The 22,240-nt window shown below is 31.9% G+C and overlaps 1 protein-coding gene across 3 annotated transcripts; it reads left to right on the forward strand.

Moving 5' to 3' along the window:
* The first annotated feature begins 1,130 nt into the window (after positions 1-1,130).
* Positions 1,131-21,298, forward strand: LOC134241624 (band 7 protein AGAP004871-like). Of its 3 annotated transcripts, none has more exons than XM_062723648.1 (9): positions 1,131-1,295; positions 13,057-13,175; positions 13,674-13,746; positions 14,051-14,133; positions 15,794-15,997; positions 18,315-18,370; positions 18,646-18,724; positions 18,963-19,124; positions 19,665-21,298. In XM_062723648.1, the coding sequence occupies exons 1-9, from the start codon at positions 1,250-1,252 to the stop codon at positions 19,710-19,712; spliced, it is 870 nt and encodes a 289-aa protein (XP_062579632.1). In that variant the 5' UTR covers positions 1,131-1,249; the 3' UTR covers positions 19,713-21,298. The 3 variants fall into 3 exon arrangements, with proteins under 3 accessions (XP_062579632.1, XP_062579631.1, XP_062579633.1); XM_062723647.1 differs by lacking the exon at positions 1,131-1,295 and adding an exon at positions 1,313-1,447; XM_062723649.1 differs by lacking the exon at positions 1,131-1,295 and adding an exon at positions 2,021-2,144.
* The last annotated feature ends 942 nt before the right edge of the window (positions 21,299-22,240 follow it).

Here is a 22,240-nt window from a genome sequence, read left to right on the forward strand (position 1 = left end):
CTGACTGATATTTATAAAAAAGATTTTTTGAATGTAAGTAATTGTACACATGTTTGAAAATAATTCTTTCAAATATTTTACTTACACAACTCAACAAAGAGACGGGTCTATAATTTGAAGTTATAGAGGGGTCATCCTTCTTAAATAGTGGAAGAACATATGCCAATTTCCAACATTCAGGGAATGTTTTTAGTATTAATGATTTATTAAATAAAATACACAGTTCAATAACTTGTATTGCTTTCTGGAATCATTTGTTATGTACAAATTATGTATTGGAATTTAAATGGAGGCAAAAGTTGGAAATAAAAATTTTAAAAATGCATTTCTTTTTTTTTCATGAGATAGGTTTATTTGCAAGAGCATTACAGTAAGATTGCTGAAATGTGTATTTTGATTAAATCTCATTTATTAATGTCATATATTTTGAAAATCTCACTCTATATATTATAGACTCATATGAGCTAATTATAAATTACTAATTAAATTAGAATTACAAGTAAGTGTCTTTCATAAATGTTTTCTGTTAACTTTTCACACATTATTTTTCTCAAACTTTTTAGTCTGTTTGGCCAATTTCAACCAAACTTCAAGTGGGAGGATACACTTTCAGGAGTAGATAAGGGGGAGGGGGCATGAAAAAACTAGACCTTAACAATATTGATTGGGGCTTATAGATTACTAAGTGTATGTGTAGGCCTAGGAGCACTAGTTCTCAAATTTGCAAGTTTGTGTTTCATAAATTTATAAATTACATGTAATTAAAGACTTTTATTTATTGAGCATTTGGAGAAAATGTGCAAACAATTGCTCAGAGTCTGGAGTTGCATTTATTTTTGTAATTTGCAGTTTGAAATGTTAAGGAATTATCTAGCTTTGATTTAAATTAGATTGCTTATGATTAAATCCATTTATGATCTCTCTCTCTCTCTCTCTCTCTCTCTCTCTCTCTCTCTCTACAATTAGGGTCCATATTCAAATCTTAATTATACCTTTATTCTTTTTGATCCACCGAACTGCGATCATTAGATCCTCACCTGGTAACACGTGTTTACATTATTTACCAATCGGTATAATACCTTTATGAAAGGGTGCATTTGTTAATCGGGGTGATCCGTAATCAGTATGAAATGCACAGCGTGAATATTAAATAGTTGGAGTATTTAAATATATAAGTTTATAAATATAATGGAAATCTCTTAAATTATAGACAAACAAATATTTTTTCTACGAATCTCGGAGCAGAGCCATGTATAACGGCAGCACGGGAAAAGTTCACCCGCAGGAAGGAGGAGGTAATTATAATGTAATTCATTGGCACACTGCGTCGGGCATTACTGCTTGGTGTTTTGTGCGCTGCACTGTTAGTTGGTATACAAATAGTAAGCCATGATGGCCGAATCAGATAGACAGGACCTGGAGCTCGTCTCTAACACTGCTGGAAAAGGTACATATTTTTGTTGTGTTTGAGTATGTGTAATGCATATGTGCTCTTATGGTTTCGGTACAATGATTCGTCGTTATCGGGATATATACGACAAGTGTATTGTTCTGTAAATTAATGTAAAACAGTAATAGATTTATTTTTTATGATTGATGAAAATGAAACCATGTCTGATGGGTGTAATGAAGATGACAGAGCGTAGGCCTATCTTTTAAACAGTGTCGAAACGATTTAGAACTATAGTTAATGCAAAATAAGACTAGTCATTCATTATGACACCGTGCAAAACGTGTGACAGGTGTGTAACTATGAAAATCGAGTTTTTATTTCTCTTATTTACCTTGCTAGAAAAATATTTGCTGATTTAATTCGTTTTTGTATCTGGTATTTATCAAATAGGTAGGGTCTGTATGATACATTCTAGATCTGTCATTCTAAAACAAAACATGACCTAAATCATAGTTTGATAATTAATCATGTTTATTAGCTTTAATATTCGCACGATCGCGATTTCGACATTTTAATGAGTATATATTAATAACAATATATCATACTTAGTATAGTGAAATACTTGGAAAATCAAAACATTGCGAAAGCTCCAATTATCGACCTCGTGACTAGCACCTTTTGTGACGTCACAAGTTATACAGGGTATATTGAAATTGCGAATTACAGAAGCTGCACGTCAAAATGCAAAGCGGTAAGTTATTATCACAGCTAAGCCTTGTCTCTTAACAAACACTGTAATTGATAAATAATTTGACTTTTTTTTCAATTAGAATGTCTTAATTTCAACGTGTTTACATGCATAAAATCGTCCGTAACGACCATGTACACATTAGGCCTCTTCCATGCAGTTTGTTGATAGACCGTCGCAAATGGCTGAAAAGTTCAGTTCATAAACTTAGCAACCCGTGAAAGAGCCTGAAGCCAGAGAGAGACGGGGTACTGGTATTATTGTCATTGTCGTTATGTGATGATTGGTAAGGGGCCACGCCCTACCACTTAAATAACTTGCATACTTTGACCAGTCTAGTCGAACCGTCAAACGGGGGTAAACGGATGTTGGATATCCGTACCCTCAAACGGGGGTACGGCGCATGCGCAGAAACTCAAAAAGTGCTGTTTTCACGGAAAAACGTGTGGTCCACAATATATGCTCGTGCAAAGTGATGGATTATTTCGTAGCTCTGTATGTACTCAAATTTGATAGATTAAAGATGTTTAAAGAGATTGTATTGCGAAAAAGTATATGTTTATTGTAAAAATCGAGACTTTTTCTCCCCCAAAGTTAGCGTATTTTGTGCCTTGACCTCCATGCTTGATACAACTAGATTTTTTATTCATAATTTAATAAAACGGATGAATAAACAAACAATTGCTTGTTTAAAGTTGAACTACATAAAATTCCCTTCCCCGGTATTAAAAATCTTGTGTAATTAGCATGTTATTTATTATTTTTCGACACTTTCTTTGATCATGTGCGAATTTCCTCTGTCCTGTAAACAAACTTTTGTGTTTCACAAATGACGTAAATAAAGATGAAAACATTTTTATTATTTTTTTAAAATTGAAAACAGAGGTGTAGACAATTCATTTTTGTATGTTTATGATTTTTTAAAAAATATATTTATTTTTTAAAAAAGAAGAGTTATCGTTCTTCCGTTTTCGAGCGTTGCATTTAGGGAAGGGTGACTGGAAAAACCCGAAACCCCCCGATTTTTGGAGAATACACATACAGGAGGGGTGAAACCCCAATAAAGTGGTGGAAACCCCATAAAATTGAACGTAATGGGGTACAATAAGGCCTAAGGTGATGTTTAATTGAATGATATTGACATCCGTATATTTTTATAGCCAATTTTACCTCAGAATCGACGGAAATCGGGCGCCATTACGAGTTTACCGTACACCACGCCCGATCTAAATTCGAAGCGAGCTGTTTGTCAATATACTTGTATAGATAATAATAAAATAATTCATAATAATTTCCACAATTATATTTGTTTTACAATGATAATAGTAAAATATTAATTATGTAATAAGTATTTAACAAAAAATGTAAGGACGTTAGCCATTAATGAAATATGAATTTTTGTACTAATTATTCATATTATCTCAATGTAACCAGCTCTAGCCATGTGGAGGCCTCCTTTTTGTAGAGCCATAATTTAAGATGATTTTAGAGAAATTCTGAATTTAGAGATATAAAAATATCCAAAAGTTTCAAAGGAACAATAATAATTAAAAAAAAAATATAGTAATGGTAATTAATTAATAATTACTTTTATGTTAAAAAGAGAGCAAAAAACTAGATAAATTTCAAAATATGAAAATACTGAACTTATTTTTGAGATTTTAGACAAATTCTGAATTTAAAGCAACAATTATAATTTAGAATAAAAATAATAATTACTTATATGTAAAATACAAAGAGAACAAAAAATAAATCATTGTCAAAATATGAAAATACTGAATCCTGGAAAGAAATAGTAAATTAAAAGAATATATCAATTTTCAAATATATAGATACTTTATTTCAAAGTAACCTTTTTCTGTTCTTTTCTTAGAAAAAAAATTCAGATGCTTAAATTTTTCAGTTGTTTACATTTTGAATTGTCCTTATATTAAAACAAATATGAAATAAAGAAAAAAAAGAAAAGTAAAAAAAAAATACACCACAGAATAAAATAACAGAAGTTTTGATTGAATTTTAACTATGAAAAAATCTTAGTCTGGACTGGTTGAAAGTGAACTGAAAATATTTGATCATCTCCAAGCATAGGTATTTTATGTAATTTTACATTTCATCGCCAGTTGAATCTGTCGACTAAAAATTTCCATTGCCTCTCTGTTCAAACTATTCCCATTCTCATGCCAAATGTTTTTATTCAAATATTCTGAGAATTCTTTGTAGTGCTTTATTTATGTCAAAAACCGTAGAATAAATTATTGTACTTTCCTGGATTCATGGTTCCACAATTAAATCATTTGCCTAAACAGACTTCCAATGAATATTTTTTAAACCGAATCTTTTCTTAACAGTTTTTCAAGAATGTTTTGGATTTATTAACACTATTTCTGACACAGAAGATGAATTTATGTCTTTTTCTCCTACTTGCAAAAACACTTTTGTTGGACAAAATTCAACTGCTCTTCCGTGAAAGATTGACTATAAATAAAGCTTTTTGTTGTAACTAGTATCTTTGTCACTAAAAAATTGAATTCAATATAATTATTTAGCAACGTAAAATTCACACAACCATTTGCTACACTATTCTCTAATTCTAACACATGATTTTGACCAATTACCGCAATTCGTTCTGAATAAGTAATAGATGGAACAGGTGCCCGAGGAGTTGTAGGAATTACTACAGAGGAAGCTCAGAAAAAGTAGGAGTAATTAAGGGAGCTGCTGAAGGACTTGGTACGGGTACAGGTGGAAGAATTGATGAAGCTGCTGTCGGGATTGGTGCTGGATTTGACGGAGCTGATGCAGGACCTTGGATGGGTACAGGGTGCCTTGTAATATGGGGAATAGTTGAGGGAGTCATGCAGTCATTAGAGATCAGGGGAAAGCACCCTGTTTAATCCTATATACAGAAGATGAAATTACTGACATTAAAACTTTATGTTGCAGTGGACAGACAATTTTAGGTGTTTACAAAACTTTTAATCTTTGTGACATGCATGTCTTTAAATATCAGCTATCCTTTGCTCAATTATTTATTAAGGTTAGAACTTAGAGTAGGGTTGGTATCAGGCAGTATTCCTCCCCCGCCAGACGGGTGCTGACCAGTGAATACTGCTTGGTGTTTTGTTAGGTTGGGTTACGTTAGGTTAGGAATATAATTGTTTTTTTAAATGTTGCTAATAAAATTATAAATTCCTTTCTCTAAAATTTTTATAATGTTATTTTATTTTATGTATATTACTTTCATTTGGTTGTAATATTTTTATATTTGAACAAAAGATTGACTAGGAATAATGATACAGTATCTTTAAGTTTTAAGTAAAAAGACTTTTTAATAAAAGTTTTTTTTATTTTCTTTTTATCTTTTGGTCCTCTTTCGGTCCTTTGGCTTTAATATTTTTCTGTTTCGAAATTCTAATCATGGCTCTACAATTAAGGAGGCCTTCACGTGGGCTAGAGCTGGGAACATAAGGAAACTATGAATATTTTCAGGTATTACTAATTTGAAAGGTCTTTATTTATCAATTTGTCATGAATTATCAAAATTATCAAAATTCATATTTTCCTTATGTGTGTGCTAACGTCCTTTAAAATGAAATTCTGTAAAGCATAACTGTACAATTGAGAATAGTAAAGGTTCAGTGTATATACACATGCCCTGCCAGAGGGGGGTTGGTCAGACTAGCTGGGAATACAGGTGTTTAAACAAAAGGTGTTTATTATCAAGTTGACCAAGTGTCAACAGCTGTGTATATAGTGCATGTACACACACAGGGGTGCCTGTCTATCCCAGTACAAAACAACAGAGCTAGCTGAGGTGTGAATAATATTCTCACAATAATGTTACAATGCCAACTGTACAAGGATTCACATATGCAACATGCACATTTTTATTATTTTTTATCAGACTTTTTTATTTCATAGACCTGGATTCTAATAATTTCATTGTAATGGATACATGTTGCTTTCTCATATCAATGAGTATATTTTTTTATATTACCTGCATAAAAAACAAAAAAAAACAAAAAAAAAAAAAAAAAAAAAAAAACCTCCCCCCCCCCAAAAAAAAAACAGAGTCAAAAACATTAAAACAAAAAATTAGTAACTGAAAGATAATAATGTTTAACATTTCAAAACAAACACCTTAATTAAAAATTAAATAAATTAAACAAATTCATTCATTCATTAGTTAATTTAATTTGATTACATGTTATAAATGATTGGAATTGAGAAAAATTACTTTATTCCTTGATTAATGGGCTAGTTAAATTCATAAAAAAAAACAACATTCAATTAAAAATTTCACTGTAATGTCTTTCATTATGATAATTACATTAACAGATTCAGTCATTAATTAATTTAATTTAATTACATATTATAAATGATTGGAATTTATAAAAATGACTTTATTTCTTGGTTAATGGACTAGTTAAACTCTTTAAAAAAAATTCAATTAAACATTGCACTGTAATGTCTTTCAACATGATAAATATTTCATACTTCTTTTATATTCTAAAGGTTTCCTTACAAATAATTTTAAAAAAATGATATTCATACATAATATAATATTCATATTGATCAAGGTTACAGTAATTATTTCCATGGATTACTCGAAACGACTTCAGCGATCGCGAATTTAGATCGGGCGTGGTGTGCAGTATATCAAGAAAAGAAGAAACCCGTCGATTCTGAGGTAAAATTGGCTATAAAAATTTACGTATGTCAATATCATTCAATTAAACATCACCTTAGGCCTTATAGTACCCCATTACATTCAATTTTATGGGGTTTCCACCACTTTATTGGGGTTTCACCCCTCCTGTATGGGTATTCTCCAAAAATCGGGGGGTTTCGGGTTTTTCCAGTTACCGTTTAGGGAAGGAAAACCCTCGTTTGAGGGTATACCCTCGTTTGAGGGTTCGACTAGACTGTTGACTGCATTAATATATAAATAAGTGACCGAGTAAACTACCGGTATCGATATAGGACACAGAGCCATAACCAAATGATAACATTTATTTGACTTAATTTGAATATTTCATTATGGGGAAATGAAGAGGAAGATAATTTTGCACCAAAATTATTTTGATACAACTGAAGAAAATATCTATTTCACAGGGGTTTTCCTGGCTTGTTTTTGGGTCCGTTTACCGGACCCATTCCCAATCAAAAAATCAGCCATATTTTCCCAATTCTGAATCTTTTTTTCCCAATTTCGTATCCTTGACAAAAATTTAAGAGAGTTCAGAAAGAAGTAAGATATTAATTTTGTTTCCCTGCAAAACGTCTGAAAATCTCCACAAGTGTCAACGTGTGATCGTATCATCGAGCTATTTTAAGTGATGCAACACATTTGTTAAATCACCTAAGATGTTTAGTGACTAGCTATTATTACAATTTACATCACTTGTTTCATTCAAGTCACCTAAATCCTATAATGATCATAAAAGGATTACACCTATCATGAAAGTTGTCAGTGATCTTTATACACAAAAGTTACTGTGCACTTCCTTGCATGATCTAAAAATAGAAAGGGTTTGACTAATTTGCCTAAACGCAAAAAACCTGTCATCCTACTTTTCTATCTTCCAACATGGGCCTATTCAAAGATATATTTTCATTTATTTGTTATAATTAATGTAACTACAAAGTAAAATCAATATAGATAACAAATAATTTCCAAAATTTTATTTCAAAATTTTTTTTTTTTAATTTATAAATCTTTTACTCCAGTCATGAATGTAAAGTAAAACTAAACAGTGTTTTCCTGCATTTTTTTTTTAAATATACAAAAAAAAAAATTATGTTCACTTATTCTTAGTCACAAATGGAATATATATTGACAAAAAAATTCTGAAAATCATATTTATCCAATTAATCACTTAAACTTTTTTCCTTACTTCAGTCATGAATCCATAAAACTAAATATTTTTTTCTGGAATTTTTCATTATCCAATTAAAAAATATTATGGCCATTAAATATTTTTTTTATATATTGATAAGTCAAAATATATAGCAATTTTTTTTTGGCATTTTTTTTTTTATCATCCAACAACAGCTGAATAATGTGCGACTCTTTATATCTGTCTACAGTTGTTTACTCTATTGTAACACAGACACTTTTTGGTAACTTCGTTTTCATTGATTTGGGGAAATAACGAAATTGGTCCTTTTTTAAAATTTTCCCAATTTGAACAGTTTTCGCGTCAATTTTCCCAATTCTACGGACCCCGGACCCAGTTTAAAAATGGTAGGAACTGATTTCACCTTTGAAAAGTTCACCCGAGATCTTTATAAAATATAAGCATGAAATCTCTGGTCTAATGCAATTAAAAGTACACGTATTTAAAGGGTGATTTTTTGTTGCTTGAACAATTTGACCATGGCATTGTAAACACTCTTCTGGTGAAAGTTGTGAATTATTTTGGATAAAAATTTGTAATGAAACCAAATTGACATGTGAACACAAATAATTAGTATGATTTAGTACCATCAGTTGTTTGTTTGACTTTGATAAAATTTAACATACACTTGACTAAACTGTGTATTAACTGGGAAGGTCAACAGCATCTTGAGGACTTTCAAGATTAAAGCTTAAATATGTATAAAATTAGCAATTTTTGTTTGTATTTGAGAGATATTGGAAGAAGAGGGGGGGGGGTCAAGTTGGCATGTATATTTTTAAGAGCCATTCTCTGTAATGATTTGAAATTTTATATAGGAGCTCTGGCACGCATAGTCTCAGAATTTCTCCAAACTCTCTATGATAAAAGTCATTGATACCCTAAACTGAAATAGGGCAAAAATTGGTTGCTATGTTTTATAGTTACCGTGGCAACATGTCTTAAAGTTCGAAAAATGGCATTATTTAACATGTTTAGAGCCCCATAGTTAACAATTGCGGCAAAGCGAACAATTGGCAATGACTTTCCAAAAGTTGAAGGTCAGATGTCTCAAGTGCATGATAAACATGTTTGGTAAATCAACTATTATATACGTTACTATGGTAACAAATTATTCAAAAGTAAAAAGAAAATATTCATTGAACTTTATAAAGTCATACACGTAAAAATAAAAAGCAATTATAGGATGAAATGTGACCAAATAATAGAAAAAAGAGCCTTGAAACATATACCAAGAACAAAATATGATATTTCATTTTGGTTGGCAATGGTTGCCAAGGTTTTTAACCACAGAGAGCTTTCAAAGTAACACTATGTATGTTTTAATCTGAGTCTATCTTTTAAAAAAAGCACATTTCCTCATAACTAATGATCAATTTTATAAGATGTTCGTGTGCTCCAAGTTTTCCCATTTGAAAAAATTCAGATTAGATTCTTTAAATAGAGCGTTGCTATGGAAATAAGCAGAAAATATATGCTGAAAAACCTGAAAAATATTTTCATTCCTTGGATACGTACCCTTAAATGTAGATTCCCAAAACTTTTATGATTGATATTTATTAACAGCTAACTTGACTTTAAATTTTGACTATCATCCAATCTCTAAGTGGATGCAAGAAGTTGGCACACAGGGTTTAATATTGATATAAAGTTCACAAAATCGAACATCTTCCCTTCTTGGTAACCATAGCAACAGTTTTGTTTTGTTCATCAAATTTTATCAATATATGATATTCAACTTCAGTTCTAACAGATAAGTACTATTCAAGCTGAGTCCTTTAATTTGTTTCTTGATTAGATGGCAATTTAATTCTTAATGCAGCGAAAAATAATTCACTTTTAAGCACTGGTACTTTGTTTCCCTGGTTACACTGCAAAGTAGCAATTATACCCAATTTTTAGCTCTACTGGTCAGAGACCAGAAGAGCTTATGCGATAGTAATGCGTCCGGCGTCCGTCCGTCTGTCCGTCTGTCTGTAAACAATTTTTCAAAATGCTACTCCTCCTACAGTTTTGGTCTAATTTCAATATAACTTGGCACACAAGTAGACTATACTAAGATACATAATTCTATGCATCGGTTTCTGATTTTGATGAATGTTGTTGCCATGGTTACTAAAAATAGAAATTTCTGTGAAATGCTTTCAAAATGCTACTCCTCCTACAGTTTTGGTCTGATTTCAGTATAACTTGGCACACAAGTAGACTACACTAAGATACATAATTCTGTGTATCGGTTTTTGATTTCGATGAACGGTGTTGCCGTGGTTACTAAAAATAGAAATTTCTTTGAAATGCTTTCAAAATGCTACTCCTCCTACACTTTTGATCGGATTTCAATATAACTTGGCACACAAGTAGACTACACTAAGATACATAATTCTGTGCATCGGTTTTTGATTTCGATAAACGGTGTTGCCGTGGTTACTAAAAATAGAAATTTCTGTGAAATTCTTTCAAAATGCTACTCCTCCTACAGTTTTGGTCTGATTTATAACTTGGCGCACAAGTAGAATACATTAAGATACATAATTCTGTATATCGGTTTTTGATTTCGATGAACGGTGTTGCCGTGGTTACTAAAAAATAGAAATTTCTGTGAAATTCTTTCAAAATGCTACTCCTCCTACAGTTTTGGTCTAATTCAGTATAACTTGGCACACAAGTAGACCATACTAAGATACATAATTCTGTGTATCGGTTTTTGATTTCGATGAACGGTGTTGCCATGGTTACTAAAAATAGAAATTTCTGTGAAATGCTTTCAAAATGCTACTCCTCCTACAGTTTTGGTCTGATTTCAGTATAACTTGGCACACAAGTAGAATACACTAAAATACATAATTCTGTATATCGGTTTTTGATTTCGATGAACGGTGTTGCCGTGGTTACTAAAAATAGAATAGAAATTTCTGTGAAATTCTTTCAAAATGCTACTCCTCCTACAGTTTTGGTCTGATTTCAGTATAACTTGGCACACAAGTAGAATACACTAAAATACATAATTCTGTGTATCGGTTTTTGATTTCGATGAACGGTGTTGCCGTGGTTACTAAAAATAGAAATTTCTGTGAAATTCTTTCAAAATGCTACTCTTCCTACAGTTTTGGTCTGATTTCAGTATAACTTGGCACACAAGTAGAATACACTAAGATACATAATTCTGTATATCGGTTTTTGATTTCGATGAACGGTGTTGCCGTGGTAACTAAAAATAGAATAGAAATTTCTGTGAAATTCTTTCAAAATGCTACTCCTCCTACAGTTTTGGTCTGATTTCAGTATAACTTGGCACACAAGTAGAATACTAAAATACATAATTCTGTATATCGGTTTTTGATTTTGATGAACGGTGTTGCCGTGGTTACTAAAAATAGAAATTTCTGTGAAATTCTTTCAAAATGCTACTCCTCCTACAGTTTTGGTCTGATTTCAGTATAACTTGGCACACAAGTAGACTACACTAAGATACATAATTCTGTGTATCGGTTTTTGATTTCGATGAATGGTGTTGCCGTGGTTACTAAAACTAGAAATTTCTGTAAAATTCTTTAAAAATGCTACTCCTCCTACAGTTTTGGTCTGATTTCAATATAACTTGGCACACAAGTAGACTACACTAAGATACATAATTCTTTATATCAAATTTTAATTTTAATGAACGGTGTTGCCGTGGTTACTAAAAATAGAAATGTCTGTAAAATTGTTTCAAAATGCTACTCCTCCTGCAGTTTTGGTCTGATTTCAGTATAACTTGGCACACAAGTAGAATACACTAAGAACATAAAGAGACTTTATCAGCGATCATTATTCTATTTATTGCTGTCATAAAGTTTCAAATCCCAGCTGCTTAAGTACTTTTCTTTTCCTTTGCTATAAGTTCAAACCAGTAGAGCTTCAGTCTCGACAGAGACTTCTGGTTCTGATGGTTTTGGTGTTGCAAGGTCCTAAGGATGCATATTTGCCAGTCTTGAATTTTCATGTTTTTTCTCAAGACAGTAGCATTAATCCAATCTTAGTTACTGGTTTTGCATGGTTACACTGTGTTACCATGGCAACCATAAAAGTTATTTATAGAATAATATTGCTTATACTTATATACTGAAGGTCAACCATTTTCATTGTTTTTCGTAAGTTGTTGATTGAGTTTGAGCATGTAATACCTACCATTAGTGAATACGGAGTGTTTTTCAACATATTTCAGCATTTCAAATGTATTCCAAATGTACCCTTGGTTACCACTTACTTAGAGATATATTCTAAACAGTTTCTTTTAATACAGTATAAGTGACATCAAGGTGTCATGTTTTTGTGAGAATGGTTTGTTTGCTCTTTCTAGTTTTTATTAAGCTACAGTCAAGCTTTAAAGTGGCTGAAAATCTCAATTTTTCAAACTTTTCCGGCTGTTGCCATAGCAACCGAGACACATAGCAACGAAATTTTGTTTGATATTTGTTTCTGGTGTCAAGTACTAAGCATGGGTGAAGTTTCATCAAATTCGGTGACCATGCGTGGCAACGAAGTTTAAGTGGTTACAGAGAATGGCTCTTAATAATTGCCACTAAAAACCTTCCAACTTTTACAAGTCTGAACCATATTAATTTTGCTTATTTTCCCTATCTTATATAGAGATTATTATAATTTATTTTAAAGATATGAAACAATATTAAAATATTAAAAAAGTAATCAAGGAATGTAGAGAAATTATAAAAGAGTCCTATTAGGACTTGTTTATTTATGGTGATGCTGAAACCGTAAGAAAATGGTTGGGGGGGGGGGGGGGGGGGTTACACTCAGTTTATGACCATTTTAAAAAATAATTGCATATGAAGGATCTGAGTGTAACGGTTTGTAGAAGAGCTGTTGTATAAAGATGTAGTTTATAAAGATGGTGATTATTACCATTCAGTTCTTGTATAGGCCATGCCTGATGTCAAATCCAGTTATGTTAATTGGCTTAATTTACATAATAATACTGATTAATTGAATCATTACCATTACACCTTTCTTTATAGGTCAGCAGCAGCAGTATGAGCAGGATGGGGACATTGGTTGCTGTGGTTATGTTTTAATGGGATTTTCCTACATATTAGTAGCACTCTTCTTCCCATTTTCTCTGTGTGTGACAATTAAGGCAAGGAAATTAAATTTTCTATAAACTTTGGTAGAATTTATTAATTAAGTGACTTTTTAAAAATATATTACAGTCATGAGTGTACCATATGAAACCAGTGTTTGAAATAACTGTGTTTGTGCCTAACCTCTTGAGATGCACAAATTTTGTAGTGAACCAACATACTTGCATGTATGGGTGCCTGGTTGAAGATGTTATAATTTCCAATCATTAAAAAAAATCATTTTTGATAAATTTCTCTTAAATCAACATGATCAATACCTGTAGCACAGAGTTACTAGCCAAGGGGCCAATTTTTTTAGTCAGTAGACTTTTGATCAAGTTTGTAATGCATTGTAAGATTGTTCCCAATCACATGCTTACTAAAACAAATTATAGAAGCCATTTGTGATAGTAAATCTTTGGCATAGCTGACAGCTTTCACTAGTGAGTTTCAAACACTGGCAAAACATAAGTTTCCAAAAAATCAATGCTGACAGTTTTAGTTCTTCTTTATAGGTTGTGCAGGAATATGAGAGAGCGGTCATCTTCAGGCTTGGGCGAGTTTTGCCTGGTGGAGCCAAAGGCCCAGGTTAGTATAGCTTGTATCTACTAATGTTATTTATTGATTCAACCATTCCATTTACATTTTTAATAAAGTATAGTGTATGAATCTGGGAAGTTTTCTTTGTAGTGAATTTTTTATATTGATAATTTGGTTTCACTCTTCTTTTGTTTTTGAACCTAGTTGTAATTAAAGCATTTAATAAGAATAAGTAACCTTTAAGAAAATGAACAAGTTACTGTTTAGAGGTGACATATAATTATATGTTATGAATAGATTGTCAGTTTGGTATTTTTTGGTTGATAAATGACATTAATATATTCATTAACAGGTTTATTCTTCATCTTACCCTGTATCGATGACTTTAAGAAGGTGGACATGAGGACTCTTACCTATGATGTCCCTCCTCAAGAAGTAAGTACCGGTACTCAGAAATCTAATTAAAAAAAAAAATTATAACCGAGGGACCACATACATGTACCATGGTTTGAATTAATCAAAGTCCAACTGAACTGGACACTTTTGGAAGCATTGATGTCAGCAGAACCAATTGTGAGCATTATGTTAGCTTGTTGACGTGTCCTCTATTTATAGAATGAAATGCCACCATGGTGAAAAACTTGGGCATCCTATTGCAATATTTTTCATACCTGTAATGATTTTCAAATGATTGCCTTTAACATTATTGTTAATTTGTTTAGGAGAATCCTCATATTCCTTTTTTCTGTGCAATTTTATATCAGAATTGTCTCAAAAGTGGTTGAGAAAGAGAACAGGTATTTTGTTTTCCTTTGGTGACTGTTTACCAGTAGTATATACAGTGAAATATCAGTATCTCGAAGTTGAGGGGACCTAGACACGACTTCGAGATATCGGGGGGTTCGAGATATCCGAAGTTATCTTCCAAAGTCGAATCAACGATGTCCCATTTTTTCGTATATCTTCATGCGTAACACTATCCTGTATTACAAAACATGCAGTCTTTATGGTAAAGTCTCAGGCATATTCGCAATAAATATTAAGAAAAACAATGCTGTTGTTTTCTTTATCGTGTATAATTGTAAAACAATTTAATATGCATGCCTTATTGCATATTCAGCGAATTTACATTTTCCAGGCCATGCTTACGTGGTCAAATGGGATGTATCATTAGCGTTATAGTTGAAGAACCTTCTCCGTAAGAAAAGAAAAAGACGAATTTTTTAAAAACATAATTTGATGAAATTTAGTGCAAAATGTTTTTAAAAAAATAATCAGTATTCAAACTGTGTACTTGATATTAATAGCTTACATGTATAACATTACGAAGTACTACAGTAACTAAGGAACACATAGTTTACGAAACTAACAATGCAAATGGCGGTCAAGGTTATCTATTTATACGCAGATAAACATGAATGTAATCAATCACTGTGCATTATGCACTGCAACTTAACTGTTTAAGTTTATTGTGAAATATATTTTTGTTTTATGAATTTAGGAATTTAATTATACAGAGCATATTATTAAATGCAATATCTGTAATTTAATTTCTGAGTTGCTGTGAAGTGGTTTGTTTTATCGGTCGTAGACTACACCAAACACCCAAGCTGTCAAACCAATTAACCTGTCACAGATACCCGACATCAACATGAGCTTGGGATTAATTAAGATTCCCCAAGTTTGAAGGTGTTCATTAATAGCCACTGGCGAGAGTGTGTGAAGTCACGACGCCAGATGTGTTCAGTAGACCGAAAAATTCACTGCACTTCGAGATAAGCCAGGTAAAAAAGGGCTTGGGACTTTGAATATACTTCGACATAAGCGGGGTATTCAAGATTACCATGTTCGAGATATCAGGTGCTTTTTAAATCATATATTGAGAGAAAACGGCCGGGACCGACGATCGACTTCGACATAAGTGGGGTATTCGAGATATCCCATGTTTGAGATACCGATATTTACCTGTATCTGGTTGATTTGGTTAAATAAATTGAGACTTGCAATGAACCCTGCTAATAAAACATGGAATACTATACTTTTTCTGTCCAAGTAAATATGTAGATATAAATTTTGCATTTACTTTATTTTTCAGATCCTCACTAAAGACTCTGTCACAGTGGCTGTAGATGCTGTGATTTACATAAGAATCTTTGATGCTACCATGGCCACAGTAAATGTGTCTGATGCCTATCAGTCTACACGTCTGCTGGCAGCCACCACTCTTAGAAATGTCCTTGGAACCAGAAATATGTCAGAACTTTTGACAGATAGAGATGCCATTTCAGCCATGATGCAGGTAATCTCATTTTACTTTGTAACTAAATGAGAAAATGATGCTTTAATTCAAAAGTACAGAAAATCCCCACCATTTATGGCATGTAATAATTTCATGTTGGTGAAACATGTGAATCAGGATATACAAATTCGTGCTGTATTGACCTTCACTGTACATGTGGTTCAGTTGACAAAATGAATGCTAGTGGTGAACTGATGATATAGAGATATCGATATATTGATATATTAAAAACAATGAACAGGATATTTATTTTCACCAAATTGTAAGGCCGTAGCAATTTACAGATTTTCTCTGTTAAAGTAATCATGACAAAGACACTCAGCAGTAATGACTGATGGATAGGGGATGCTTACTCCTACATGGCATCTGATCCCGCTTTTAGTTTTATAGATATTCTGCTCTTGTAGTACATGTATTGATTTTATGCTATTAATTTATCATCATAACACACTTCACTAATTTTTGAAAAAAAGGTGGGGGTACATGTATGTGATTTAATGGAGATTTGATCAACTACGTAAATAAACTGTTTTATCATAAAAAAAAGAAAGATGGCTGAACACACATTTCAAATGCTATATATATATTTTACATGAAAAAAAGAAACATATTCAGTAAAAGATATTAACACTGCAACAGGAAAATAATGATTTGATTCTTCATGCTTATAATATTGAGGGATCAAATTAAGTGAAATTTTTAAAGGGAAATTATCCTTAAAAAAGAAAGATGGTTGAACATTTTCATTTCTAAGTAAGCTATATATATATATTTCAAAGAAATGACATTGTTGAGCAAAAAAATGAAACATATTCAGTGAAAGATATTAAATTACTGCAACAGGAAAATAATGATTACTGATTTGGAAATATGCATAATAATGATTGAAAGAAACATTTAAAAAAAAAATATTTCTTTTTTTTATACAAAATTCTATTTGTCAAATTAAGCTGAAATTTTTGTAAAAGGGACTAAACAAGGAACTGGGTTGCATATCCTTAAAATCAAAGTAGGCGTCCCTTTGTGTATATCCGGAAAATTCAAGTCCTGTTATCATTATTACAATCTAGATGTTCGCTTTGCTTTTTTTTTTTTTTTTTTTTTTTTTTTTAAAGTTCATCATCATTGCATTAAATAATGAGAAAAGTGTTGATATTAATTATTAAAGTTACTGCATCCTAATGGTCAATTAAAGTGGTCAGTAAACTTATATATACGTATATACCATATTCCCATGGTAACCCAACTACATTTCCTGATAAGTGACTAATGAGGATAAATCAATAGAAAATGAAATTATTTGATATTTGTCTCTTAATATCAACAATGTACGCTCTTCCAATACCAATCAATACAGAGATATTATACTGTTCTATAAATAAGCCTGTTGTTCCAGAACTGGAATTGGGTGTTAGGCCACACTTGGATTCGTATTTACAGTTGAAATGGAGAAAAAATACATTTACTAAATCTATTTCTATTCAGCATATTTGCTTTTTGTCCATTCTGTAAATATTGAAGACTTGTCACTGTTATAGATTTATAACTGAAATCACTTTGAGGGGACTGACATACTAGTCATTGTGAAATACACACAAATCAATAACTAGGCCTCGGGGAAACAGGTCTGTCCTGTTATGTTAATACACTATATGTTAATGTGGTTAGAGGCTGAAGCCAGAAGGATATTGAAACCAATCTAAATATTTGTAAATTTTTACACGATTAAATAGATTTAGCTTGATAAAAAAAATTACTGACAGTAAAGTTTTTCATAAAAGATCAGAAAACTATTATTTGGTAATTGCATCAGTGTATATAGTAAATGGTTTAACAAAGATCAGTGTATTAAAAGTATTTTAGTTAAATGACCTGAGAATTTTTCTGTTACACAGGGAGTGCTATTCAGCTAAAAACAGCACAAGACTAGTCCACCTAACAATGACTTGTTAAATTTTATATTAAATTTCCATCAACCGTTTGTTTTGTCATTGTATCCCCACTCCAAAGGAGAGCGGGGTTGTACTGTTGACCCTTGTGTGTCTGTCCATCTGTGTAGTTGTCTGTCTGTAACTAATTTTGGCCAGTTTTCTACTGAGTACTCATCACAGATGCCGAAAATTTTTAAAATTTTAGCACACTGTTTAGGTCTGTCATATGGTTGGATTCATTTTTGTGCAAATATGATGTCGACATTAACAATGGTCACCTGTGCATCTGTCATACACACTGACTACAAGTTTCTTGGTTTAAAAGTACAAGTGCTTTTTTCTATCCATAAACCTAAATGAATGAATCAGTGCTCAATTTTTTTCAGCATCAACTGGATGAAGCAACTGATCCCTGGGGTGTCAAAGTAGAGAGAGTGGAAATGTGAGTAGCATTCATAGATTGATCAGTCAAATCTTAATGGATTTTGATGATAATTATCTTTATATGAAGAGTTAAGTCAGTTCCTGATTGTACTGTCATTTATAAGAGTGTTTGTCAGGGCAGCCTTCATTCTTCAAGAGAAAACAGACATTAAAAGAAAAGCCCAAAGCTCAATCCACAACAAAACAGATTTCACTATGTGGCATATATATTGATAGAATTAAATGTTGCAAAGACAAAAGAGTAATTGACTGAAACTTTTCTTCCTTTTACAGTAAGGATGTGAGACTTCCCATCCAGTTACAGAGAGCTATGGCTGCTGAGGCAGAAGCTGGAAGAGAGGCCAGGGCTAAGGTAGGTATTCAGAAAACCACTCAATGTGTAAAGGCTTTATACAATATAGAATAGTCAAATAAAACGTATATAGAACATGTATATAAGGACAAAGAATTTGACACCTTGAATAGCAGATATTACTCGAATAACATAATTCAGAGACATGTTTTATACAGAAAGGTGTTTCCTTGTGTAAGAAAACCACCTTTATTTGAAAATCACTATACTTTAACATATCAATTTTTTTATGTATCAGATTGTCGCAGCTGAGGGAGAACAGAAGGCCTCGCGGGCTCTGAAGGAAGCTGCTGATGTCATCACGGAATCCCCCGCTGCCCTCCAGCTCCGGTATCTACAGACCCTCAACACCATCGCAGCAGAGAAGAACTCCACCATTATCTTCCCTCTCCCAATAGATGTAATGACTACTTTTATGAAGAAATAATCTACAGTTTTGAGTGTTTCAGTGTTTGTTTTGACTATCAGGTCTATGTTGAAAGGGAATCCTTTTCAAAAGCAATTTTTTTTTAAATTTTATACTCTATTTATTAATTTTATTTGTATAAAAGATTAGCTCTTATAGAGCAATTAAGCTGTAAACTTGATCTGGTCCACTTCAGGGTGTCATATTATGGTTTACAGAGGGTGCATATCTATAGTCATCAACATTTGTTGCTTTATTGATTTTGTGCAGTATTATTGCTTTAAAACAAAACCACTTGTTTGATTTTTATGCATATTTCAAAACAAATTTGAAGTCCCCTGTTTTAAACAATCAAGAATCCTATTACAGATCAATGACAATTTGTATTTTATGTATTATATTCTACAATTTATTTTATTGTTGATCTGATTCTGCTTGAACAAAAAATCTTTGAGAATATTTTAGTCAGATGATAGCAATCTTTCTAGTCTTTTCTCTATTTCTCCTGGATTTATTTCTTCCTTCTTGTTACAGCTCTTATCATCCTTTGGTACTCAGAAACAAGATGTAACTAAATTCTGATCGGGAGTTGGGATCAAATGTAAGGGAGGTACTGGTCCAAGTGAAGCAATTGATATTTACGAAAAAAACAAAACTGAGAAGGTACATTGTATTGTACTATCTGCAGTGTTCATAGTATACCCTGACACTACTCACATCTGCCTCTGTATACGCCAGAATCATTGTCATTCTGATGCTTTGTAATTTGAAAAGAATTATCTTTGTAAATTAAATAATTATGAAATTTTAAGACTATTAAATTCTGGATTGGTCATCTAATGTTTCTCCTTGCCTGGGAATATTGAATGTTTCAGAATGGTTGAACAGTGTAGGTGTGGTATGACTCCCATTTTCACTTTCACAGTTTGGATTTAACTGCAGTGTAGTCAATCATGACAGTTTGTCTATAAATACTTGTACTAATATCAATGTTGTAATGGATTGGTTATCACAAATTGTCAGCTTTATTACTTTGATATTATTGCAGACTTCTGACACTTTTTAACAAAAAAAATGGTATTGAACTAGAGTACTCAACATACTGTAAAAGATTGAAGGGTTGAAAGGTCAATGATTTCAGTACATGGTCCTCTAGGGTATAAGCAGAAATTTTAGTGAAGATCCAATTTTAGTATTTTTAGCAAGGGTATTGTGATCACTCAGATATCACTAACAATTTATTCCACATCAGAGGGTATGATTATCTTTTTAATTCACTAAAATTACTTCTCACTAAAATTGAATACATGATTTTTTAACAACAAATTACTAAATTTGCATAAAGCTAAAAATTCCACTTACACTCAGTGTATTCAAATAGCGAGTGGAAACTTGGAATGTTCTATAGGTGTTTAACATTGAAGAATGTGAAATTCAATGAGTAGAAACTTTATCAATTTAATTTTGAAAAATTCGTCAATTTCGTCAACATTTTCACATCGCCAAAGTTTACACTTAATTGAAAATGATTACATGCATTTCTTATGCATAAGATTCTATTTTCCAAAATGTTCGATATTAATGAAAAATCTACATATTGTCACATATTACCATTGTCAACTATATGACTTGACATTCTATTGAGAACAGTCTTGTGTAAGTGTGAATCCAGGTGGAGTGCTTTAAGCCTAAAAAGATGAAATATGTAAACTTTGATTACTATAGAACATTTTAGACTTGATATTAAAGGATTCTTTTATTTTAAAAAAAGAAGAAGATGCATTAAAATATGTTGGATTTAACTGGCATTACTTATAAATCAAAATATTACTTTTCCTGATATTTGTTTTGTTGCTGTTTAATTTTAAAACAACTGCTTTGCACTCTCTGACAATTAATTTTTTTAATGTTTACGCATCAGCACCTACACATTTTTCCTATAGAGAGGATTCAGTTCTTTTTTATAGAAATCCATTGTTTTTTTTAATTATTTTTTATTTTATATTTTCCTCTGTTTAATCTTTAATATATTTGTATTTTGGTAATTTATAGAAGAAGGCTGCAAATAAGTTATTTGTACATGTATGTGTTACTTTCTGTAAAGATATTGTAAATAATATCAAATGTATGTAAAGTGTAAATAAATTACTAATAAAAATTTCAGCAAATCCTTGTCTTTCCTCTGTAACGAAAGGCTAAGGCGTAAGGGCTACAGTGCTTGCCTGAATTTTTTGTAGAACATGTATTTAAAGGGGAAAAATAAACTTTTTTTACACCTTGTGACCCTGTGTGGGGTAATGCAGCATGGAGCAACCATGAGTAAAGAGTAATGACTGAAAGGAACATCATAGAAATGGTTTTAACCCTTAATGTTGCTGTTTAAGGTCATTAATCCCCTATAACCATTGCAAATGACCTCTTCAAGATGGCAATTTTTGATTTCTTGAAATCTCTATATACATCGAACATTGTATTTCGAAAGGCTATAATCATGAAATTCAATGAAAAATTCAAGTACTTGAGTAAGTTAAACATCCAGATAAGTAAACACTCACATGACAACACTCACCAAAACATATTGATGTAAATCACGATATGAAAACCAAAGTTGTCAGCTTAACTGTAAAGGTGTACAGTGAATTCTTTTTTACACTGCAAGAGTGGTGAGGAAAGCTTATAAATAATACGGAGCCAACCATTGGAGATAACTAAACTGACTAGCTATATTTAGCATATAGATCACAGTCAAGGTCACACAGTCATTGACCTTGGTGTCATTTGAAAGAGCTTAATTAGTGGATATGCATAACAAATATCAGAGACATATAATAGATCCCTCTATTATATGTCTCTGCAAATATGAAGTGTCTATCTCTCATAGTTCAATAGTTATGGCGAAGGTTAAAGTTGACAACAAGCAGACAAATAGACAGGATAAAAAACAATGTATGCCCCGGATCTATCGATCAGGGAGCATAGTGGCCAACTTGGTAGTGGCCAACTTTTTTCAAGGCCAACTTCCTTTCATTTTCAATTTTTTTGGCATACAATACTACATTTCCTTTATATCACTATACTGTGGTTAGAAGTGGGGGGGGGGACCTTTCAAT

The sequence above is a fragment of the Saccostrea cucullata genome, unplaced genomic scaffold (assembly GCF_032062105.1).
Source record: "Saccostrea cucullata isolate Sc308-1 unplaced genomic scaffold, CSIRO_AGI_Scuc_v1 ctg267, whole genome shotgun sequence".
Taxonomy (NCBI): domain Eukaryota; kingdom Metazoa; phylum Mollusca; class Bivalvia; order Ostreida; family Ostreidae; genus Saccostrea; species Saccostrea cuccullata.